Genomic DNA, 26,070 nt, shown 5'->3' on the forward strand with positions numbered 1-26,070 from the left:
ATTGCCTTAAAGATGACTACCCTTTGCTTATTCTAATTAAGGAAAAAGAAGAAGAGAACAAGGAGAAGGGTAAATAGACCCTTTTCCTCTCCCACTATAATAATCACCTTGTTATGAATGGTAGCCCACAAAAATTCAGTGTGCTAAAAAACAGCTGTGAATTATAACCACTTCACTCCCTCAGAGGGAGCCCTTTGTGACCGCAAACAAACTCAGGCCTTTAACCATTCTTACCCTGCATCACAGCCATCACACAGCAGCAGGCGGTCTTCTCTGTCACTTCTGCCACACACCTCGCAAAAGGTTGGATCATCCTCCCCGCTATCACCATCCTGAGCTTTTGTATTCTCAACAGGAATCTAAACAAGAGAGTTTCACATTTTAAGTAGAAGCTTCTATTCTTTTTATCCACCCTGTTACATCAGCAACAATAGTAGTTCACTGCTACAGTGACTGCCTGTTCTACCCTAACAGAACCTCCATTTTATTCAAAGTATCTGGAACATGATCATTTATGAGGTAAGTGCTACAACTTCCACCATCTATCTTCCTTATTTGTGGTAGGTTTGACTGGATATTGTCAGCAATAGAAAATTGCCATTTAAATCAATAAGTTAGGTCAAAATTCTGAATAAGACTGAGATGAGAAAGGCCCCAAGAGGTGTATAACTAAGAAAATTTCAGGTTTAGATGCTTCTGACTTCCTTGACATTAGTGGGATGCCACAAAGAAACATCCCTGGTAGTTATGAAAGTAGCACTATGAGTGGATTATTTCAAATTAACTTCACAGAAACTGATATGATTAAAATAAATAGGAAACATAGTAGAAATACGTAAACTCTCTTATGATAAGATGCCACCAGATCCCCAGAATTCTAAGAGAGGTTGTGTCTTCAAGACGGAGAGTATGCTGACTGACACATTAAAGAAATATGGACAATGCTAACTCATCAAGACCACAGATTATTAGAAGTTATAAATACATTGAAGCTCTGGTGCTAGGAATTGAGACTCCAATATCTGATCCGTCATCTCCTCTTGCACATCTATTTACCAGTACAAAACAGTGCTAATGAGAAGAATCCATTGCCTTATCTCTCCACATACATTTAACCAGGGTTTATTCCAATTTATATTACAGCAGCATGCACACAGTTCTAGACACTTTCTACTTAGACAAAGATGGTCTCTGCCCAGAAGAGTTTACAATCTAATTCCTATTTTGAAAAATAGGTAGTTATGAAAGTTAAACATACCATATTCCCATTCCTTCTGACTTAAATAAGGCACCACACTTTGTAATGTACCATGAGTAGTATAGATAGAAGATTTTAAAAAGCTAAAAACAAACTTTCCCAAAAAAGTGATCAAATTAGGATGGAGGTAATCCATATAATAATTGAATATTAAATAAATTGTATGAGAGAAAAATCTCTGGATAACTATTTTCTGGTTACATTGACTTTAGTTTTTTGAAGGTTAGTAGACAGCCTACCTTTTTTAAGATATCACCACCAAATCGCACCCGAATGCAAATATATTTAAAGAGGATTCGATCCACTGGACAGGAATTGGCATTCTAGAAGCAAAAAAAAAACATTTAGTACCTGTCTCATCAGCAAGGGTCATAAGCAGAGTTCTCAACTCAAATCAGTTTTAAAAGGGCTGTTTTCAATTACCAGGAGTCTGTGGAGCAGAAACGCTTTGTCATCTTGCCATCATTGCTCTCAATTAAATCTCAAGAAATCTTAAGAAAATGGATTTGAATATTCCAGCTGCTTGCTGATATCCTTACCACAACTCAATAGATCTTTACCAAGATATTACTGCAGGCTGATCAGAAGACAGACAGGTGTGAAAGCTTAACACATTATCTTGGATAAAAGAACAAGAACAGAGAAAAAGGACTTACTTTAGACCACTCCACGATACAGTCCAAGCAGAAGTAATGGGCACAGCTCTCAGGCGTTCCAACAGCCTGATTCCTAAAGGTGTTGAGGCAGATGGGGCAGTTTTCAGCATCATCATCGGAAGCAATGTCCCCTCCATTTGTCTGTGGCGTTGTTTTCAGAGAAACGGTTGTTTCCCCAACAGCAGTTTCCATTTCTTCCTCTTCAGCATAGTCATCATCTTCCTCCTCATCTTCAGAATCTTGAGAATCAGAAAAAAAAATAGCTTTAATGTACTGCAGGGTTCCAGCATGGGAAAATACTAAACCAGGAAGAATAATGATCGAGGGGATGCTTTTGGGAGGGAAGGGTAAACACAATCCATTTATCACAAGCTAGATTGATTTTTCTCCCTCTTTTTCCCCTCCACTTTATTAAAAACTAGATATTCCTTTTAAAAAAAGGGATGCTATTAAAGTCTCTTGGTAATCAGAGTTGTGATTAGTCTTGCAGAAGATTAAAAGGAGAGACAGCAAAATAAGAAGTATATCTCTGGTGGTGGTGAAATAGTATAAATCAGGTTGGTGCCATTTCTGCATAATTTTCAAAATGAGTATTCATTCACTTTTTCATAGGAACTGTAAAGGGTATAGAGCACAGCCCGATATTCCCAATCATTCCAGAATAGGGCCAAGATTTTTCTGAAGCGACTAGTGATTTTGGGTGTCCCACGAGAGACATTAAAGTCTCATTAAAGTGCAGAGCCACTCACCCTCCAAAAAACAAAAACACCACACCACACACCAAGCCTATTAAGGTGTTTTCAGTGGTGCACCCAAAATTTGAGATCCAAAAATCACTAATCACTCACTAACTAGTATTAATTCTCATTCTAGGCAAATACCATGGCATTTCTCCATTCACAATTTTGAGAGAAAGGCTTAATGTCCAACAAACACATAACTCATCTTCACAAAGGCTGCTAATGCTGCTATCAGATAACACCAAAACACTGTGTAATACTTTCCTCACAAAACAAGAATAGCATGTATTGTATTGTATTGTATATTTCAGTCAAGGCTGAAGAATGACTACAGTATTTTAGAGGACTGATTAATATATTTTTGGCACGCAGTGCTCAAATCAATTCCGTGCTCAATCAATCTAATCAGAGTGTCTTGGAAAACACTGGTCCACTCCCAGCAACCTGCAAGATGTGCTGAAGAAATAATTAAAATCCTAAAATGTTTCTTTCTGCCAGTTGAACCTCAGTTTCAGTAGAGTACTAGTCTACACAAGCAGACAATAATCACATAATAATTGTGAAATTCTATTAATTTCTCTCTGCTTCAGTTTTTTCTTTGTTTGTGGGGGTTTTTAAGTGAACATTGACAAGGTCAAACACCTTGAAAAACCTGAAAAGTCACAGCACTTTGTTCCTAAGGGTTCTGCTCACACTTTTAGCTTTGAAACCTCATTCTTACGAAAAACACTTTATTTTTGTAATAAGCTGTAGTATGCATTACTGGCAATCTTACAGCATTTTAATATGCAACCTAGGACACAAGTACACCTCTGATACTTCGTTACAGTGCCACTTGGGCAAGCAGGTATTATTGCAATATACAAGATTCTGGTTCTTTAACGTACCCAGGAAATACTGTTTTTGTCAATTTTAACATATTGCTTGGGCACAAGATTGGCCTAGCAGCAGCAGAGAACTGAGTACATTCCACAACAGCTGCAAGCTTTTTAGTTTTTAAAACCACATGGCATTGTTCCTTTAAATTTTTTTTTTAATGTCTATTTAGATTGTGGTTGCACCCAAAACATATTATGCATTTCCTAGACACAAAGGAAGACAATCTCTGCCCTAGAGAATACAAGCTATAAGGAGACAGACAGGTGGGGAAAACGTATAGAACATACAACTAAAGAGATTAGGATGATATCGAAACTAATTAAATATGTGCACTACAAGTGTAATAGTTGTTAACTGCATTTCTTTACCGAATTTCCCTAAAAAGCACTTAGCACAGACTCAGCACTTTCAGGAATTCAGTTAGATTAGCTTGAGCACAGTCCATTTCACCATTACTTTCAGAGTGACAGACAAAAATATAACCAGTCACGTAATATCTGTATAGGCAGATGAGTAATAAATGCAAAACCAAACAGTCATACACCTCATTTTACCATTGCCTGTAAAAGAAACTGAAGTTACAAAATCCTACTTTAGTTTGAGTGTACGATTTCCACTGCTAGACTCTGAGAGACTCCTCTGCACCACTTATCACCTAAAATTGTTAGATTATTTTCCTTGATTAAGTTAGCGGTATGCTTTTGTTTGTTTTCTGTTTATAAGCATGGGGTCTTCACCCTCCATAACATCATTTTGCCAACAAGGAAGTTACATTTGAATAGAAATTTAAAATGAATTGGGAAAAAACACAACACTTTTGAATAATTAGCAGGTGCTAATACTACAGTATTACTAATATACTATGGTGATAAGTGTCATAGAATATTTAATAAAGAACATCCATTTATATGGCATGTGTAAGAGCGTCTCAAGTCCATTTCTTACCAAGATGCAGTTGAAGGAAGGGAAATAGTCACTAAATTCTACTTTATTATCTTAAATACAAGCATTTTAGCCAAACACAAGAGCCAAAAATGCTTAGATTCCTCTTTTAAAGAATCATGAAAATAGTTATAAACATTGGATTTACATTTTGTTGCTACTTTCTGGAAGGAAAGCCATATCCCCAGTTTCTCTCTTCCAGCCATCAAAACATTTGAAGCAAACATACACACACAAGCAAGTTTAACAGACTCACCTTCTAAATCTTCATCTTCACCTTCTTCCTCATCCTCCTCACCCCCATCTTCATCAGTGCCATCTTCTTCCTCACTTCCTGTATCGTCTTCTGAATCCCCACTATTTCCATCATTGCTTTCTTTTAAAATGACAAAAGGGAAAACACCAGTTGTATCTACTTTGCACATGACCCCTCAATAAGAATATACTGCAAATAAAAAGTATGTGGGATAGCCAAATACGTATCAGAAATCCTGCTGCGGGCAAATCCATATAGAAGCTGAAACAACAGATTTCCAAGGTGCTTTCTGCAGCACTTTTTTGAGTATCATTTATTATCAAGCTGTGACGGCACTGTTCAGCGTTTAATTGGCTAGTAGTGTAAAGAAGCCAACAGCTGGAGGCACAGAATCTATGAGATGGCACAAAGATTTACGTTTTTTCTCCCTCAGAACAGATATTTATCTATAACTACTACTTATTTGGATAGGCAAACACTGTTTAAAACCTAAAAAAGAAAGTATACAAGTACAGAGCGTGGTTTGAGATACCTGCTTCACTTAGGAGCACTAAATTTGATCTTTTGCCTTTGCCTAGTGCAGCATTCTTGTTTATCAGTTCGTCCTGACTGTCATCATCCATTGCAGGGCATTGGGAATCAGCTCCCTGAAAAAAAGAAGACTCAAGTAAAACACAAGTTCCAAAAAGTTTGACAGCTCACTGTTTGAATAAGCATAATATTTTTTTTGCTCAGCACACGATGAGAAACAGTGGATCTAGAGAGGTATATACATTGTAGAGGATGTTTGGTAAAATGCATACCATGCTTTAAGTGAAAAAGCCAAAATGCAAATCCCTCAAATGTGTAACTTTTCCCAATTATCAGAGATACACATTATGGATCAGAAGAATGTAAAATTTGTTCCCAAATTTGTAGTTAAATTTTTCAATCCTGAACCTGACATCCCTCTTGCTGAAAAGTGGTATTTCTGACAGCACCATAGGATCCCAATATAAGACTACTAATATTAAAGCAAAATATTAAATACTTCTATTGTTACTCCTTAAAAACAATTTTTCTTTTATTACTTATCACTTATGTAAGCTGGAAACTGGCTTTACACTGGGCTCCCAAACTAATAACTTGCTGAAAGTGGCCACGCCCACTAGACTCAAGGATACAAAATGTAATTAGAAACTTTGTTTTACAATTCATTTCACAGATGATCCCCAGAGAACCATATTTTGTCAAGTAAAGTTTTAGAATGTTGTGATGAGCTTAAATAGATGCAGCTTTTTCCTCAAGTTTGGTTTACACTTACAATTCAACAAAGAGTCCTGTGGCACCTTATAGACTAACAGATGAAGTGGGTATTCACCCACGAAAGCTTATGCTCCAATACATCTGTTAGTCTTTAAGGTGCCACAGGACTCTTTGTTGCTTTTTACAGATCCAGACTAACAGGGCTACCCCTCTGATACTTACAATTCAAAATTTCTTTGTTTGGACCAGTGAGAACAAAAACTGTGAAAAGAGTATCCTATGTTGTATCCAAGAGTCACATCTGTAAGGAATTTTTTGCTTCCTTGGTTGTTAAAAGTTCAGAGTGGCAAGAAGTCAATTTACAAATGTCAAGGACACTGAGTGGATCATTTAGAGGAAGTTACAGATATCAACGTCTACAGCTCATTCTATCCTTTCAAGGGAACCCAACCCTTGTACATGAGTACATAAATTCCAATTCTCAGCAGCATTCAATGACTAACTGAAGAGAATCTATTAAAGTACCAAAGCACAATCTCAATATTTTTTCCAATTCAAAAAACCAGGCAAAAGAACATTGTGTTTCAGACAGTCTAAATAAGTCTTTTCCTTGCACAGCTCCATAATGAGGTGTAACAAAAAAACACCACAGATCCCATGACCAATCTTTCAAAGAAACAAGGAGACATGGTTTAGTGCACATTAATGCAACTAAAATTAATTGTTGTGGGTCAGTAGAGGCTGGTAATTAACTGACAAACGCTGAGTGATGTGCCATGATCCAAATCCATAATTAATGACAATCAAGCCATTGCTTTACTCCACATGCTACTAATATAAACTAAGAAACAAAGATTACTGTGCAATTAAATATATTAATCTCTGGCTTGCTTACAGAAATCTTGTTTAAAAAGACGTGTTATGTCAGGATTCCTAGAGGCTCTCTTCAGAAAAGGGATATAGACATTCTCTTATGAATGTGACAGTGAGGTTCTAACTAGTTGCCTCATTCCCCCTCCCTCCCACCTTCACACTGCATATAATAGATACTAAAATAAGCTCTGAAACATCATAGCACTGTATGTTTTATGCATATGCTCATGGTGTGCCCTGAATTACACATCTTCACTCAGTCATTTCCTTTTGAAGCCATGTAGCATAACCCTGTGCTAAATTAACTACCTTAAAAATGCAGGTTTCACTAACCCATAGGACTAAACTGTAAAAACACTCTTTAATGTTAAGTGAAAAAAGCAAAAAGTGTATCCTTAGTCAAAAGTTCCATTGACTTCAATGGGAATCTATCCTGAGTACAGGATTAAGCTTCTAGCTGATTTAGTAACAGGAGTGATTAAAAAACATTTACATTTGATGAAGACTGAATCACTTTCAGCTAAAGGCAATCATAATGTGATGCAACTGAAAGGATAAGAAGCACTTTAAATCTGCTAGTTTCCATTATCAGTTTTTCAAGTTTCAGCAGTGCATGTTTATGTATTTAAAATGAGTCTCAATTCCATTATATAAAATATAATTAAATAGTACACTAGTTGCATTAATTATACAACCATAATATTGTGGTAAAGTTGGGAAATTCCAAAGCTAAGATTCCTAGAGCAACTTTAGACAGGCTACATTGCTGAGGTGGTTACGTTTTTTAGAAATTCTTGTTAAATTTATAGAGTACAACTTGGTATTTAGTTAATATTTCTATTATTGTTAAATGTATCATCACAAAATACACAGGACGAGCAATGTGACCAAGTTCACATCACTATAAGAACCTTAATATTTGTACTTCCTGACCTTTTATTTTAATTTTCCATCTTAATGTTGCAGCTACATAGATTGGGTGTATTTCCTCTTTATCTTTTAACTGTCATCATCCACACTCACCCTTTTACACAATTTCCAAACTATCAGAGGTTCAAAATTTTAAAGAAAAAGTGAAAGTTACGGAATCCATAGCTAAAATTCAGCTTTATCATGAAGTTTACCTTCTCTCCTTTCCCCACTCTCTTTACAGCATGAGTTTCCATCTTTTCTCTCTGTCCCAAGGCTTACAAATGAACTTGAATATCCCTATGAAGCTTATTACAAAAATAAATATAACAGACAAGAAGTGAACTGGAAGAGTAAGAATCAGACTTTTAGTGATAGTTCTAAGGAATGGTCAAGTAGATGTCTTCATGATTTCAAATGTACATGTATTCATTCATTCTCTTGCTTTGGAATGACATAGCCACTAGTACTATCTAATTTGTACAATATTTTTGCTCTTCTTCTCCAATGAAAGGTATCCATGAAGTACAAATACAGCACAAATTAGCCACTTTTACTCAAAAAACCTAGCTGATATAACTGATTACAATTATGACCAAGGCCCCATTCTACATTTGCAACATACAGTACTCAGAACACTCAATTAAGTTAACAGGAAGTTTGCATTCATAAAGAACACAGAATCAAGCCCCAAAAAAGAGAACTTCATATAGGCATTTGTTCCATGGGAAATTTGGGATAGAGAAGGGGGAAGACACAGCCTTTGCAAATACAGGTGACAAACTGAAGCTAAAATAGATTATAGTTTCTAAAGAGAGCAAAAAATGGAGTTCACAAAAAATAAAATCATACTCGACAGTTGCCCTTTAAAAGAAAAACTGACGACTCAATGCATTTAAGAAGCAGTATATTCTCAATGGCTCAGGTCCATTGTTTCTGGAATTCAATCCCAGTGAGCCTGAGCCTAGCCACTTTTAGAGCAAGATGATCTTTTTTTAAGTCACCAGATCTGGAGTATATCATTTGTGCATTTACATATGTTAGCCTTTCACAACTGGAAATGTGGGTGCAAATTTGGTTTGGGCCACCAGTGAAGTCTAATTAAACATTGTCCAGACCCTCAAAATGAAACATGCTGTCAGAAATAATAGTCTATTTTCTGGAAAGCAGAAGTACTGGAATATTACACTCTCAGGTCATGAAGAAGAGGCACTAGTAGACTTTGTGGAGTAAGTCTGAAGCTGGGGAAGCTTACACAGTACTATCACTGTATCAGTATCCATTCACCACCATACCAAACCCAAAGTTCACAGCCTCCTGATATTCACCTAACTCTAAAACTTTGCCACTAGGTGTTGGTCCACTTGCATCCTGTCCACCTCCCCAGTTACTCAATCTCACTACACCTGTTCATTGTGCCTTATCATTCTCCCCCTATGAATTCCCTCCCTCTTTACATATTCCCCATCACACTCTCCCAATCCCTTCCCACCATTCTTCCCCCTTACCTTCAATCCCAGCAAAATGTCTCTCACAAAAAATTAAAGCTAAGAGGGGGAAGGGAGTTGCTATTTACTTCAAATTCATAAAAAATGCTGTGCATATAGGGCAGGTCTACACTAAGAAGGGGGGTCGAACTAGGGTATGCAAATTCAGCTACGTGAATAGTGTAGCTGAATTCGAAGTACCCTAGTTCGAACTACTCACCCGTCCAGACGCCGCGGGATCGAAGTCCGCGGCTCCAAGGTCGACTCCGCCACCACCATTTGCAGTGGTGGAGTACCAGAGTCGACCGGAGTGCGCAGGGAGTTCGAACTATCGCGTCTAGATTAGACTAGATTAGACGCGATAGTTCGAACTCCGAGAAGTCAAACTCACCGCGCCAACCCGGCAGGTAAGTGTAGACTAGCCCATAGTTTATCCACTATTCACAGAACTTGTACACATCTTATGTACAGCAATTTAAATAAGACCTGGAAATAATCTCACCCCACAACCCCCCCAAAAAAACCCATTCAAATATCTGTAAAAAAATAAAAAAGATGAGCTCTGCAACATCTTAATAAAACATTTCTATATAAAACAATAAGTAAATGTCAGTTGCCCAGATCACTGCTTGTATGTTGATCCTTTCCCTCGCTTTTCTACTGTCTTCATCTTTATAAACTGTGAACTTAGAGCAGAGACTGTCTTCTGTGGGGGAGGTGCACAGCACAGTATGAGGTCAACCATAATATACATAACAACACCATAATTTACTGTAAAAGTTAGTTATTAGTCTCAACATGGAAACAGTTTTAAATCATTTACATTTAATTATCAAATAGTTAAAAAGTGATTTTCAAACTTGTACTTGCAAGAGGTTCTCTGAAGGAACAAAATTAAATGTTGAATGAACTTGTTTTGTGGGGAAAGGAGTACAATAGGTAATTTAAAAAAAATTACCCAAGACCCTGACATTTTTATAAATCAACATTTTAATCCAACAGCACTGTCACTTCTTATTTTGGGTACTTTGAGCAGTCTTGAGGTTTACCATTCATTTAAAAAAAATGAAAACAGATTTCTTTTAGTCTACTTCAGAAGCATTCTGGATTACAGAGACTCTTATGAGAAAATCTAACTGACTTCTGCTTTCTTGTCTTATCTTTGAGGTTTTCAATTCCATTATTTTGATCGTTTGTTTTGTTTTGTTGACACCTACAACTAAACTTAAATCTCCTAAAGACTCATCATGTAACTTCCAGACTTCACTAACCAGGAAATGTCTATTTTACTTAGGTTTCATACTACTGAAATTGTGCAGTTCCCACTTAATGTCTGACATCAGAAAATCACTGGATGTGATTCAGGTTTCAGAATCTGCAGTAACTAAAACACACATAAAAGTTATAAAGATCAAAACCTCATGAGGTTGAGAAAAAGGCTGGAGATACAGAGGTTAACCACCACCATGATATCCAGAATGTAAAGCAACAAGAAGTTAAATTGACTGGAAAAAAGAATAGACTTAGACACACTAGATAAGCTTTGGGTTAGCAATAATGCAATAATTCCTCTACAGTTTACTGCTATACAATTTCACATACATTATATGTACTGTTGGAATTTGCAACAAAACTTTATAACTAGCACAATAAGTCTAAATTGTTATTCCAGTCAGCCTACATATTAGGAATTAGAACCACCCAACCAAAGCCCTTACTATATTTTAAATAACTGTAAAGAATGATGCAGATCAACATAATCAACTTCCTAGAGTCCCAGAACCCATAACTACAAAAAATGTGAACCTCCTCCCCCAAAATGAGGAATCTGGGACTATTTCAGATCTCTCCATAAGCATCTGACTTGGGTTTTAATATCTGGCCTAAAGAGGCTTCCAGTGACAGAAGCCATCTGATAAGCTTTCAGCATGAGAAAAGGCAATTAGTGCATGTATCACAAGACTTGAATCTTGACTAAAGATTGCAGTCTCAGTATTGTTTAGTGTGAGATCACTAAGGGCTCCCATTCTTCTGATGAGTATTAGATGCTCTAAGACAATGGTCCCCAACCTTTTTCCATCTGGTGGGCACCGGACAACGAGCCACCGAGGACCATGGCTGGTGGACAAGCATCCACCGAAATGCCGCTGATAAGTGGCGACGTCAATAGGCATCGCCAACGAAATGCCGCTGACAAGCAGCGGTTCGTCGGCAACACCTCTGGATGACGCTGCTTCTTGGCGGCATTTCGGCGGATGCTCGTCCACCGGACAATATGTGGGTGCACACAGATGCCCTGGCGGGCACCATGGCACCAACAGGCACCGCATTGGGGACCACCGGTCTAATAAATAGGCCAAAGCAGCTAAATCAGAGTAGTAATAATAAATGGATCTCAAAATATTACAGGAACTCAGAGAACCAGAAAGCCACAGTTTAACTTAACTTGCATGGGGTTAGATAGCAAGGGGGGCAGGAGTGGAGGTCTGCAACTTCCTAATTAACCACTCCCTGGCCTACAGTGGCTTTCACTAGATAACCCACTGACACTTCTGAGGTGAAAGACCAGCATGTTACAGCCCTGGCTGAGTGTTCCCTTATGAGCCATCATCAGGCTGCTGTACTGGACTCAATCCTTTGATCCCATGTGCTTTTAAACATACTGGGTCCAAGCTGTGTCCAAACAGCTGTCTCTCTTAGTCTGGCCCTTTCAGGCCCACTGCCAGGGTACAGACTCCACCCCTTCTTGGATGTGGGACCCCACAGTCCAGCTGCCCTGAGCCCCAGAACCAGTGCTAGCCCCTCAAATCTGCCCAGTATCTTATGCATGTCCTCCCCAAAGTTCCACCATGGGTTCTCTGGGTTACTGTTTAGCCTTTCAGGGACCTCATGAGAATTGAAGCAAGTAACACAGACTTTACAAAACATCTTTAAACCTTCCACACTTCACTCAGAGAAAGCAAGAGAGATATACAGATATATGGAAAAATACCCACCTGCAAGCAAGATCCTTCCCCAGTTTTCTCAACCACCTGAGAGACGTGTGTCCTTCAGAGAGTCCCGCGTGTGCGCACACACACACACACACACACTCACTCACTCCTCTTTTGGTTCTGATCTCTCTTGCTACAGAGTCTCCTTTTACCAACAGCTTCTCCACAGTCATTCCCCTGAGGCTTTTCCATTCTCCCACCCTCTATGGATAGGAACAAAAACAGATCAGCTGTGTCCCCCTTGAACGGGGACACCAACAACAAAACAATACAGGGGTCAAGACCTGGTAAATATCACTTATTGGGTTATCCACAGCAACCGTCTGCCTTCCTGCAGATGTGTGAAAACACCCAGGACTACCTTAACACTTTGCATCCATTTAGCAAACATCATGCTATAATACTCATAAAAATTATCGTTATGTCCCACTATTTGATTATCTCTCTTATCAGTAGATCAGAGATAACATTTAGCAACTTAAGTTGCAAGAATCACACTACAGTCAAAGAACTAAGGCACTGAATGCAAGGCACCAGTGCCATCTGAACGACGTTAAAGTGAAATTAGATAATACAAGGTAATCTATCTTTGGGAAAAATACACTGAAGTAAGTATTAGCACCGCAGGGGCAAATTTTAATAGTCTCCTTCCAAATCTACACACAATTTAAATGTTGTGAAAGTTTATATTCATAGGCAAACAGGTTCCATGCAAGCCTTACCTATGCAGTTAGCTCAGATGCCTGCTGGTGGACTAATTCTAAATACCACACAATAGTTTAAAACATGCAAAAAAACCTGAAGCTTTTTCCCACTGGCTGTTGATATCACACACAATATCCAATAATGATGTGCAATCATATCAACCAAACTAGCTAGTTTTCTTATCTTTCTGTATGTTTCATACGATCAGTAAGAGGCACTGCAAACAGGGCAATTACTACACCCAACACCCCTGAGGCAAGCTATACTCACCTCAATAAGTCTTTTAGCAATAAAACTAGATTTAAGTTATAAAATTGTACTTCAGAGGACATTCAAAACACTGAGATCAAGCCACACAGCAGGGCTTTGGAGCGGAGCCCAGAGCTGGAGAGCGGGAAAGTGGAGCTGCAGGGTTTTTTTTGCCTGGAGCGGAGCCGGAGCACAGCTCCAAAGCCCTGCCACACAGTGCCCATATCAACGAGGTAAGCAGTTTTGTGATGGTCCATACTTTGTGACACATTACTAATATTACCATTCTCTGCCTAAGGGCTCGATACTGCATTTACTACACTAAGATAGCTTTTCTAATAATATTTTTAAAGGTTTAGTAAGAGACACCCAGAAGTTACAGCTCTGAGCTTTTAAAGCCCTAGCCCACCTTGCTGGGTGGGTTTGGCAGCAACCAGATCGCCAGCCTTTGATTTGACAGAACCGCATTCCCGCCCCTAAGTCACACTGAGAAAACGGCCCCTGCCACACATTCGTTTAGTAGAGAAACAGCGTTACTGAGATGTAACCTCCAGCACCTCCAAGGCCTGTCGCTACCGACTACATGAGCGGAGCTGGCGAGAGCTGGGACTCCGCCACCCGGAGCTAGGGAGAGAGCGGGGCATACGCCGCGGAGCTGCCTGGTGGTGGAGTCGCCTGCCCGCGCGGAGCCCAGCTGGGGGGTGCGGGGAAGCGATGCTGTCCGTGGCCAAGTAAGACGAGTAGCCAGGACAAGCCCCGCACCAGACACGCCAAACTCCCCGCCCGCCTCGCGCGCGCGCTTCTCAGGGCGGGCTGCCACCCGCGGGGCTCCCGGGTGGGGGAGGGGGCGCTCCGCTCCCGGCCTCAGCCACTCACCCCCGGAGAAGAGCCAGCGCCGCCGTCGCGGCCTCACTCAGCGAACGCGCCGCCGCTGCGCCGCCCGGCTGACAAGGAACCGGGAGAAGTGGGCGGGGGGAGGGGAGACTAGGCCGGGACACTGAGGGGAGCGCAACGCCGCTGGGGTCCCCACCCGGAACCAGGCTCGCAGCACTTCCGGGTCACGCAGCGAGCTCCGCTCCCCCACAGGGCGGGGACACAAGCTGCTGGGTCGAACCATTGAGTCTACGACGGGGGTGAGGGGATGGGGAGTGCTACGGACCGAACCGTTGGGGTGGAGGAGCGAGTGCAGGCTGTCGGGCTGAACCATTGGGTGACTGTAAGGGGGGGAGGGTGTAGCGCTGCCCTGCCTGGGCTGTGCACACCGGGCGGGGCTAGGTTGTATTTTGCATGAACAAATTTAGGGCAGCTCAGTAGCTGCCGCTGAGGAGCATTCCCCCTAGCTAGGGGGAAGGGATGGTTTCCCCCGTAGCGCAGGCTGCCCTGTGGGGGCACACACCAATCACCCTGCCCTGGCACTGGCCCCAGCACATACTGGTGGGCAGGGGAGCCGCTCACACAGGTTTTGTTGTCCCACTAGGAGCCAGACACCAACACCTCACCAGCACTGCCCCTTCCTCAGTACACAGCCCACAGAGACTGCCCCAGGCATGCCGTGTGCCTTGCTGCCAGCATCTGAGTGGTGCCTGCCAGGCAGGGATCTGCCATGGCCACAGGCCACATGAGCTGCAGCCTAGGACATGCTGGGCCCATTGCCCAGGTCGTCATGGGTTCCAAGGTCAAATGGGACCGTTATGTCCTCATCTACGCTACAAAATTAAGTCAGCCTAAGTGAGGTCAATATACAGCCACCGCAGAAAATATTGTGTTTTTTCATGTCCACACTACCCTCCTCACCAGAAGAACTTGCACTGATGTGTGGAGGGCTCAGAGCTGGAGCCCCTCCCTCCACCTGCACAGGGCTGACAACTTGGCCTACCAGCCCTGAGGCAGAAGGGCTCCAGCTGTGAGTCCGTGCAGGGCTGACAGCCAGCAGGTGACACTGTGTCATCCTAACTACATCGACCTAAGCACTATGCCTCTCACGGAGGTGGAGTAGGTCAGTGCAGTGGGTGACATATCAGCGGTAACAATATTGTAGTGTAGATGCTTACAGTTAAGTTAGTGTAAGCTGCTTTACATTGACCTAACTAGTGTAGTAGACCTGACCTGTGATCATCTAGTCTGACCTCCTGTGTAACACAGGCCATAGCACTTCCACAACATTATTCTGAAAGCAGATCTTTTAGAAAAACATCCAATCTTGATTTTAAAATGGTCAGAGATGGAGAATCCAGCACAACCTTTGGTAAATTGTTCCAATGGTTAATTAGTCTCAACATTAAAAATTGACACCTAATGTCCATTCTGAATTTGTCTAGCTTCAACTTCCAGCCATTGGATCATGTTATACCTTTCTCTGCTAGATTGAAGAGCCCATTATTACACTGCTCTACAGCCAAAATGCTTCTGAAATAAATGTAGTCAAACTTTACTAATTCTGGGTCACTGAGAACGAAAATGATGCTTAAAATTGTTGATTGGCTCTAGTTTTCAAGTTATGCTATTGGGTCAGTATATACGACCCTTGACTTGGGAATAGCGGAGGATAAGTGAGTTATAAAGGGAAGGGATCTCAATTTAAACCAGAAATGACTAAAATACATCTTTGACTGGATCTATGAATAAATCTATGACTGGGTTTGGACAATACTTGCTTTTTAGGCAAAACAATGAATGATGCAATCTGAAGCTGGTATTGCATCATACATGATATGAATTGCATCATGTTATTCCTAGAAGTCATGGATGATGCAATCATAACGAAGCTTACAAATTGCCCTATATCAGCTCTAGAAATCATACAGTATCGTGCTCTCTTATTTGTCAGTGTTTGATTTTGCAAAGGGACACATTTCTGTTTAGCCAAAGTGAGCAGAGATCCCTCGTACTTGTGTGAACAGTGCAGATAACTTCTGCTATGTTTGTGGTGAAGTGACTTTTGCATCACAAAAGCGCAGTATAACCACTATGGTTAAGAAAGCCTATCACCTTTATTTTGGCTGCAAAATTGGAGATCAGGACAAGAGGTGGGCCTCACACATATGCTGCAACACTTGTGCAACAAATCTTTGCCAGTGGTTGAACAGGAAAAGGAAATCTATGCCTTTTGCAGTGCCAATGATTTGGAGAGAGCCAACAGATCATACCAGCAATTGTTACTTCTGCATGGTGCCTCCAGTTGGGAAAGGTGTGTCAAAGAAGAAAAAGTGGACTGTGCATTATCCAAACATTCCATCAGCTATACGCCCAGTATAGCTGGGACTGCTGGTTCCTGATGCACCAGAATCATTCTCACTTGAGTCAGACGAGGAAGAGGAAGAGGATGAAACTTCTGGTCCTGAACCATCAATGTCACAGGACCCACATTTTCTCCCATCCTCCTCCTCTGAACCACACCTCATAACACAAGGTGAACTGAATGACCTCGTCAGGGATTTGGAACTACCCAAGAGTAAGGCAGAGCTGTTGGGCTCCAGACTACAGCAGTGGAATCTCCTGGCAGGTGATGTTAGGGTTTCCATGTTCCGTGACCGTCAAAAGGATCTTGTCCCATTCTTCTTCATGGAAGGTGATCTTGTAGCCTGCAACAACATCGATGGTGTGATGGCAGCCCTCAACATCGTTCACGATCCAGATGAGTGGAGACTGTTCATTGATTCATCGAAGACGAGTCTTAAAGCTGTTTTACTGCATAATGGCAATGTTTTGCCATCAATTCCAGTTGGTCATGCAGTCCATATGAAGGAAACCTATGACAACATGAAACAACTTTTGAGGTGCCTAAACTATGACCAACATCAGTGGCAGCTTTGTGGCGATTTGAAGGTTGTTGCTCTCTTGCTTGGTCTGCAGACTGGATACACAAAGTACTGCTGTTTTCTCTGCGAATGGAATAGTCGTGCAAGAGAGTCCCACTACATCAAGAAAGATTGGCCACTCCGACAGTCATTGGAGCCTGGGAGGAAAAGTGTTCAGCATCCACCACTTGTTGAATCAAGGAAGATTTTGTTACCACCCTTACACATCAAGCTGGGTCTGATGAAGAACTTTGTCAAGGCCATTGACAAAACACAAGCAGCTTTCAAGTACCTCCGTGGAAAATTTCCAAGGTTAAGTGAAGCTAAGATAAAGGAAGGTGTCTTTGTTGGTCCTCAGATTCGTGAACTTCTTCGAGATGATGCATTTGACCATGCACTGCGTGGCAAGGAAAAGACGGCATGGAAAGCCTTCCAGTTAGTGGCAATACATTTTCTCGGAAACAACAAGGCAGACAACTACAGGTTGTTGGTGGAAAACCTCCTCAAGGCATATAAAAGCCTTGGTTGCAACATGTCACTAAAGATACATTTTTTGCACTCTCATCTAGATTTTTTTCCACCGAACTGCAGAGCAGTGAGCAACGAGCACGGCGAGCAATTTCACCAGGACATTGCAACAATGGAGAAACGCTATCAGGGCAAATGGAGCCCATCAATGCTTGCAGACTATTGCTGGACAGTGACAAGAGATGCTCCATTTAATGAATACAAGAGACAAGCCAAGAAGCGCCGAGTAGACACTGAATAGGACTAAACTATGTACATAATAGTTTTTTGCCTTCTGTTTCATAATAAATTTTAGTTAGATAACCCTTTTGCTGATTTTTAAAGTGTTACATAAACAGGACAGGTGAAATATTATCATGTAAAGCAACCATAAACACATGAAAAGACCTAGGTTTACAATTTATGATTAAAACTCTACTATCTACACAATATACATAGACATAAAATGTAAAAACTTAAATATCTTAGAAACAGTAGCCAATCAGTTGTTTTAATTGTCATATTTGAATTCAGCGCATCAAAATACATAATAAATATCACATTTTATCTCTGAAGCAGACGACTTCTCAAAAATTGTAAACCAGTGATATTTGATCCCCATGTAGATACTTACAAATATTTTGCCTTCCCCTGCTCTAGGATGCTTCGTTCTAGTTGGATATCTCCCCCGTTTACCTTTTCTTTCTTTACTCAGGGATATATTTACAGGCTACAGGCCCGGGACACCAGCAAATAAAGGGCAACATCCACCAACCAAAAGGGATTTGCCCATATCAATAAAAAAAATCATCTTAACTTGACTTCTGCATAATTATTGTTCATAGATTTTAAGACCAGAGGGACCATTAAATCTAGGCTGATCTCCTATATTACACAAGCCATAGAATTTCACCAAGCTACCCCTGTTTTGAGCCCAGTTACTTGTGTTTGATTAAAGCATATTTTCCAGAAGGGTATTCAGTCTTTATCCAGGGATGAAGAATCCATCATCTCCTTGGTAGTTTGTTCCAATGGCTAATCACTCTCACTTAAGAAAAAATGTTCCTTATTTCTCATTTGAATTTCTCTGGCTTCAGCTGCCAGCCACTGGTTCTTGTTATGCCTTTTTGGGGTGGGGGGGGGCTAGATTAAAGAGTCCTTTTTTTGTACTCCCTGTGAAGGTACTTATGCATTGTACACTCAAATCACCTATCAATCTTCTTTTCAATAACAGACTGACTGAGCTCTTTAAGCCTCTTACTATGTCATTTTCTCCAGCCCGCAATCATTTTTGTAGCTCTCTTCTGAATCCTCTACAATTTTTCAACATCTTTTTTAAAATATGGACACCAAAACTGTATGCCACATTCCTATATTAGTCTCACCAATACTATATACAGAGATAAAATCACCTCTCTGCTCTTACTCACCCATTTATACATCCAAGGATCACATTAGCCCTTTTTGCCACAGCATCAAGCTGGGAGCTCACATTAAGTTGTTTGTCCATTATGACCCATAAAACCTTTTCAGAGTTACTGCTTTCCAGGATACAGTCCCCCATTCTGTAGGTATGGCCTACTTTCCTTGTTGCTAGACTATGACCTTTTATTTGACTGTATTAAAACACATTTTGTTTGAATGGGCCCAGGTTACCCAGCAATCCAAATCACTCCGTACGACTACTTTGTCCTCATCACTATTTACCACTCTGCCAAGTTCTGTATCAGCCGCACATTTTTTCAGAAGTGATTTTATATTTATTTCCAGATTGTTGATAAAAATATTGAACATCATCAGGCCTAGAACTAACCCCTGAAATCCCTAGTCAAGTTAAAGAGTCTGAGGCAGCCTTAGGTTACCTTGACCTCCTACCTCAATTGAAACCTACAAATTGCCCTATCACTAGGATTTTGCTTCTAGCGACATAACTCAGGATAAGAGCAAGCCTTTTTTCCTGGTGAAGACAAGGCCACAGAGGTTGGTGAAGTTCAGACACTTGAGTTATTGGAGATAAGAAAAAACTTACATATTTTAGCCATTTATCTATTTATTCACTGTCCAGTAATTCAGATAGGTCAAGAGATTTTCCTCAACCTGTCAAAACATCGTCGTCAACTCTGGGCTACACCAAGCATGGAAAGTTTCAACACCAACATTTTTCAGAATGTTATGAGCATGTGAAAATGGGAGGAAGGCTTTAAAATGAACATCCTGACATAACTACAGTGATTGCAAACTAGGAGGCATCTAAGATGAAATCCTGGCTCTGTTGGAGTCAATGGCAAAACTTGCATTACCTTCTTATTACCAGGATTTCAGCCCCTGGAATTATTTTACCTGAGGAAGAGGATTGTAGCGTTGCCAACTTTTCTGATTTTTATCACAATTCTTGTGATACTTGGTATTTTTCTAAAAGCCCAGCTGCTGGAATTTATAGAGCATGAGAAAATCTTGAGAGGTTAATCGAATGCACTCTAAAGGCTCAGAAATCAGAAGGCAAAAAAAACCCAAACCTTACTCAAAATGTACTATTTAAAAAAAATAGTGATTTTTTAGCCAATCTCATGATTTTTGTGGGTGTGACTAATGATTTTTGAATGCTTGGGATTGGCAATACTGGGAATGACAGTGGGAGTATGGTGAAAAAGCAAGCTAGAATGATGAAAAGAACAAGAATGAGAAGCAGATTGCTGCTTATAAATGTTTAGGGTCTAGTTTTAGAGGGATACTACTGAGCACCCACAACTTCTACTGAAGTCAACTGTAGACAGGGCCGGCTCCAGACCCCAGCGCGGCAAGCACACGCGTGGGGCGGCCCTTTCCCGGGGGGGCGGCAGGCTGGGCCGGCGGACCTGCCGCAGGCATGACTGCGGAGGGGGCGCTCGTCCCGCGGCTCCAGTGGACCTCCCGCAGGCATGACTGCGGACGGTTCGCTGGTCCCGCGGCTCGGCTGGACCTCCCACAGGCATGCCTGCGGCAGCTCAAGCGAAGTCGCCGGACCTGCGAACCGTCCGCAGCTGCGGGAGGTCCAGCCGAGCCGCGCGACCAGTGGACCCTCTGCAGTCATGCCCACGGGAGGTCCGCTGCTCCTGCGGCTCCGGGGCGCCTCCCGCGCATAACTGCTTGGGGCGGCCAAAAAGGTAGAGCCGCCCCTGACTGTAGGTGCAAGGACTCAGCACTTCAGAAGTTTTCCAAAGGGCTCAGCAGACAGCTGCTCCCATAGTGACATTATGGCCAGATTTTCAAAACAGGGGAACATCCAACGTTCTGAGCTCATGAAATTCTAGCCGCGATTGTGGGTGCTGAGATCTTTTGAAAACTCTGGCCTTCACACGTTCTCAAACACACGTTTGAGGGCACGATAAAGGAGACAATACATGAGCTCCACCACTAGAGGTCTCTCCTATACTCATTAAGAACACCGCACCCTCCTATCTGACTAGTCCACTGTCAATGTATGTTATCTGCAGTGTAGGGGTAGCTGTGGTGGTCCCAGGATATTAGAAACAAGCTGGGTGAGGTAAAATCTTTTATTGGACCAACTTCTGCTGGTGAGAGAGACAAGCTTTCAAGTCACACAGAGCTCTTCCTCAGGGCTGGGAAAGACATCCCAGCGTCACAGCAAAGGGCATTTTGTTCCATGGGTAGCAGGTATAATAGACCTGCCGCCAGACACCTGGGCCACGGTGGTCCCACCCCTTCCCCTGCCATGTCTCCTCCAATCCACACCCCACCCCGGAGGTCCCCGCTGCTCACCACATCCCTCCTCCTCGGAGACAGGGGAGTGAGGAGGGACGCGGAGAGCCAGCGGCGGGCGGGGGGAGTGAGGAGGCTTGGCTGGGCACTGGGGCCAGTGGTTCGGATGAGGGGCCTTCAGGGGCGACTGGACCCAGGCACTTGGGGGACTGGCCTGGCACTCGGGGGGCCAGTGGCTCAGCTGGGGGAGGGCCTTCAGGGAGGGGGCCGGTGGCTTGGTCTGGCGCTGCAGCCAGCTCAGTGCCCAGGGGGCTGGTGGCTCGGCCTGGAGCTGGCAGGTGGGGCTGGTGTCGGCTGGGGAGGCCGTCAGGAGTGGGGAAGCCAGCGGCGCTGGGTCTGGCCCGGCACTCAGGGGGGCGGTGGGTCGGCAGCTCGGCCCAGTATGGCTAGGGCGGGCCAGACCTCCTCCAGGCCCAGGGAGGCCCCTCAGGGCTTCTCCTGTTACAGGAGGGTGGAAGGGAACGGCAGGGCCAGCGGGCTAGCCTCCCCAAAGCAGGGGTTGACCTGCCGCCCATGTTTCGTTCCACCTTGCCTTTTGTTGCGACACCAGGAGTACCTTTCCCAGACCTGAAGAAGAGCTCTGTCTGTGTGGCTCGAAAGCGTCTCTCTCTCACCAGCAGAAGTTGGTCCAATAAAAGATATTACCTCACCCAGCTTGTTTCTCGTATCACAGTTTTTAGAAGGGAGAAGCCTACTGCTATTAATGCTCAGAGCCAGAGGAGAGAACACAGCTGTTTCCATGCAGCCAGAGACTAGAAAATAGGCAGGATGAAAAGAACTGCTGATAGCCACTCACCTACTGGCTGCATACATGTCTGAGCACCTACGCGGTGGTCAGCTGACCTCTGCTCCGCTGCACTTATGCATCCCTGAGACCTTCAACACCACAGCAGCAATGAAGAACATAAAGGGATGCTGCAAAAATATGCTTTTAGCAACACACTGGAAACATGTGACCAATACATAGAGTGGGAGTTCATCCCCACCTGATGGGAGTTCACCTGAATAACAGAAAAGAGCAAAACTCAAAAGCTGGTAAGCAGTCTGTCTGCTGACACAGATACCTCAAGTTGCTCGCTTTAATGGAGGTTGCCACACAAGTCCTGATTCTGCCTTACCAGTGTTTCCCACCCCCCTGCGAACTGGGGAATGGGGGCACAGAAAAAGATAACACAACAAGGCAACCTCACATTCCTCCCATCTCCAGTTACCTCCCGCCTGATCGCTTCTTCATAGTATCCCAGCATCCAGCTATCGTGCCACTAATGGTACATTCTCCGGGGTCCCCACTGCATTAACTGGGGGAGGGAAGAACTCTACTGGGATTTATGGAAGGATAGCTTCCCTCCTGAACTGGGCCATTCCTATCCCTAGGAGGAAAGGTGAGGAGGAAATAGGTAGTTCAGCTACAAACAAGAGCAATCCTCTTCCCCCTCTAAAAGACATGGGAGGGAATGAAAAGAAAATATAGTTATAACTGAGGCTAAGTATCAAAGTAGCAGCCGTATTAGTCTGTATCCGCAAAAAGAACAGGAGTACTTGTGGCACCTTAAAGACTCTAGCATGAGCTTTCGTGAGCTGCAGCTCACTTCTTCGGATGCATAGAATGGAACACACAGACAGGGGATATTTATACATACAGAGAACATGAAAAGGTGGAAGTATGCATACCAACAGGCAGAGTCTAATCAATTGAGATGAGCTATAGTCAGCAGGAGGAAAAAAAACTTTTTGAAGTGATAATTAAGATGGCCCATAGAAGGTGTGAGGAGAACTTAACATAGGGAAATAGATTCAATTGGTGTAATGACCCAACCATTCCCAGTCTTTGTTTAGGCCACAGTTAATAGTATCTAGTTTGCATATTAATTCAAGTTCAGCAGTTTCTCTTTGGAGTCTGTTTTTGAAGTTTTTTTGTTGCAAAATTGCCACCTTCAAGTCTGTCACTGAGTGGTTAGAGAGGTTGAAGTGTTCTCCCACTGGTTTTTGAATGTTATGATTCCTGATGTCAGATTTGTGTCCATTTATTCTTTTGCGTAGAGACTGTCCGATTTGGCCAATGTACATGGCAGAGGGGCATTGCTGGCACATGATGGCATATATCACGTTGGTAGATGTGCAGGTGTACGAGCCCCTGATGGCGTGTCTGATGTGATTAGGTCCTATGATGGTGTCACTTGAGCTGGCATCTGTCCACATATCCATTCAAGTTTTTACCAGCTGATGGTTGATGTCCAGTGTGAAAGGAGTTTGGTGGTGCCAATTCTTGCCCCAAGCCTTGATTCAAAGCCCACTGAAAAGACTCCATTGGCTTTGGAGAATTTTAGATCAGGCCCCCAACTGGTTCATCAGGCCCGCAAGGTGTCAATACTGCAAAATCCTCCTTTGTTTAGAGCCAGCCTTGTCAGCAGTCGCATCAGGAAGACCAAACAGTATTTCCCTCTGATTCCCTAGAAGTGATCCTCTCCCACCTCAAACAAGGTTCAGGCACAAGGAAAAGCTGTGTCAGGGAAACTTGGACTCTCATGGTTTGTTCAGTGGATAAGCGGAGGACTTCACTCGGGCATCTTTCTCTAACTCCATAAAGATATGTAAGCTCCATCCTGCATGAAATCCCCCCCCAGACTAAGGTTTGGGGAATCTAATTTTGAAAGGAAAATGCTGGTATTTCTATGTATAGATGAAAGGCTTGGAAGGAATCCCTTGTGCCATCTAGTCAGACCCCTGGCAACAAGGAGTTCACCATCAGCCTATCAGCCTATCAGCTCTCACTCAGAACACCTCTGAATTTGCTGGACTGTAACTCCCTTGTCAGACATCCTGTTTCTCTCTCTGCTTGGGATTTGCATTGACCCCCCCCAGCACATTATCTCTCATTTACTAATGAAAGTGGTCAGTAGCAGCATTCCTATTTTCTAGCAGATGCACAGAGACACAGAACCAGCAGGGTAGCAGCTTTGCTTAATTTGTGTTTGTACTGTAGGCTGTGTTATCAGATGCCATATTAACCAGCAGGCTCTTTCTTTATTTACAGGATTGACGCCCACTACCTACAGAACTAAGTAAATGAAACAAGAGTGAATCACATCACAGGGGTGTGGATCTATACTGGTTTCTTTATAGTTTTATCACTTTACCTATACCCAACCCTCTTTCTCATTCTCCCTTGATTTTCCTGGCCCAGGAGCTGAGGTGTTTGAGTTAATTGCTAACCATGCCCCTTCCACCATCAGATTGTTTTGCTAGAGAGGTTTTTTAACCTAGTTAGCTAGCATGGGCAGGTGAGGATTATTCACTGTGACATGTCAGCCTGAGACATTTGCTGAGATTATCCTGATTAAAAATTGTACAAAAGATGATAGGAATTGGGGGGTCTGGCTTCATTGTAATGGGTCCCCCTAGACATGTTACAGAAGGGAAAGCTGAAATTAACATAAAATAATTCACTGGAAATAAAATTAATAAATACACAATATAATGTATTAGAATATTTAAAGATTTTTATATATCTTTTTTAAGCAACCAGGCTAGTTCCTGGTTGAAAATTTGAGATTTCCCTCTCAAATCTGCACAGCTGAGCTCAACTCAAACGTTTGGCTCACCTGCTGGGGAAATCACACAAGTAGGGAGAAAATAATTCTTCCTGTATTATTTCATCCTCTACAGTCTTCTGTAGGTCTTTAAATCTTGACATTCCATTGGAAAGGGAACTGAACCCACATTGCCCATGAGTCAGTCAAGAAAACTGCCCTATCTATTTATGAAAAAAGGAAGCAAAATAAAGCACAGTATCTGTGAAATCTGTAGAGCAATTACATACAGGTGCACACATACAACCAAGAAACAGGCACATTCCAGGGTCAGCACTGGGCTGGCACCTTGTTAGAAGCTGAAGAAAGAGAGAAACAGAATTCCCTTCCCTGATGATACAAACGTAGCTAAGTGAATGTGCCAGTGTATTCTATTATTTTCTCACCTGTCTGAGAGAGAGATGAAGTGAGAGGGGGTAGAGGGCTGCCTTAAAGCAACAGCCACTAACCACTGTACACTTTAAAGAAAAACAAGCCCTTCATTATGAAAATATTAATTAAACATTGTTGGGAATTTGGAATTGCACGGTTTTGATACAAAACAGCATTTGTGGCCCACTGAGAGAATCATTCTTACTACAGGGAGCAGGAAAAGTCCCATCCTGGTCTCTTTTTACTAACAGAACAAACAAAATAATTTTGTTCCTCTTTGTTTATGCCAGTTCTGGTACCAGTTTCAGTGATCCTAGCAAGGAGAGAGGCCATGCTGATTCCTATCCTAGAGTACACCAGAGGAGGACACCTTCCATCATCCCAAAATGTGATCATCTTTAAAAATAAATTTAATCTTTTGCGAATTCTTGGTTTCAATGTGATTTGAAACTGAGCTGGAGACAAAGGGCCAAATTCTCCATTGGGGTTAGCAAGTCCTACTCCATTGAAGTACATGGAGGTACTCCCACGAATGTCCCAGAAACTAAAAGCTAGATCCATCCTCCTTTGAAGTCAGTGGGGAGTCTTTCAGCTTACATCAATGGATACAGAACTGGACCTTAAAATCACACCTCTTCCATTTTCCAATATAGCAAATAGAGCTGTTTGCTCACTGAGATACTGCTTCTTTCCATATCGCTGTGTTGTCTTGGTTTCAGCCCCTGCTTTACACTATATGTTTTCAATATAAGGCACAGAGATTTAGTCGTGTGCAACACTTACTGTATTAACAGTGGGAATCATGCAGCTAAGCCACCCAGAGCTGCTTTGAAAACACACTCCAGATCTCCTT

General features: G+C 42.4%; 1 protein-coding gene across 2 annotated transcripts in view; it reads right to left on the bottom strand.

Moving 5' to 3' along the window:
- Positions 1-26,070, bottom strand: part of PHRF1 (PHD and ring finger domains 1) — a 63,239-nt gene that overhangs the window by 29,566 nt on the left and 7,603 nt on the right. The window contains exons 1-6 of one of the 2 annotated variants that reach the window (XM_045014699.1): positions 14,069-14,190; positions 5,264-5,378; positions 4,732-4,851; positions 1,915-2,153; positions 1,498-1,581; positions 235-359 (exon numbers count right to left, since the gene is read on the bottom strand). In XM_045014699.1, the coding sequence (XP_044870634.1) occupies positions 235-359; positions 1,498-1,581; positions 1,915-2,153; positions 4,732-4,851; positions 5,264-5,354 (659 nt within the window). In that variant the 5' untranslated portion in view covers positions 5,355-5,378; positions 14,069-14,190. Of the gene's footprint in view, positions 1-234; positions 360-1,497; positions 1,582-1,914; positions 2,154-4,731; positions 4,852-5,263; positions 5,379-14,068; positions 14,191-26,070 lie in introns of those variants that run through there. The other variant, XM_045014698.1, reaches the window with a different exon arrangement.

This window comes from Mauremys mutica, chromosome 4 (assembly GCF_020497125.1).
Source record: "Mauremys mutica isolate MM-2020 ecotype Southern chromosome 4, ASM2049712v1, whole genome shotgun sequence".
NCBI lineage: Eukaryota > Metazoa > Chordata > Testudines > Geoemydidae > Mauremys > Mauremys mutica.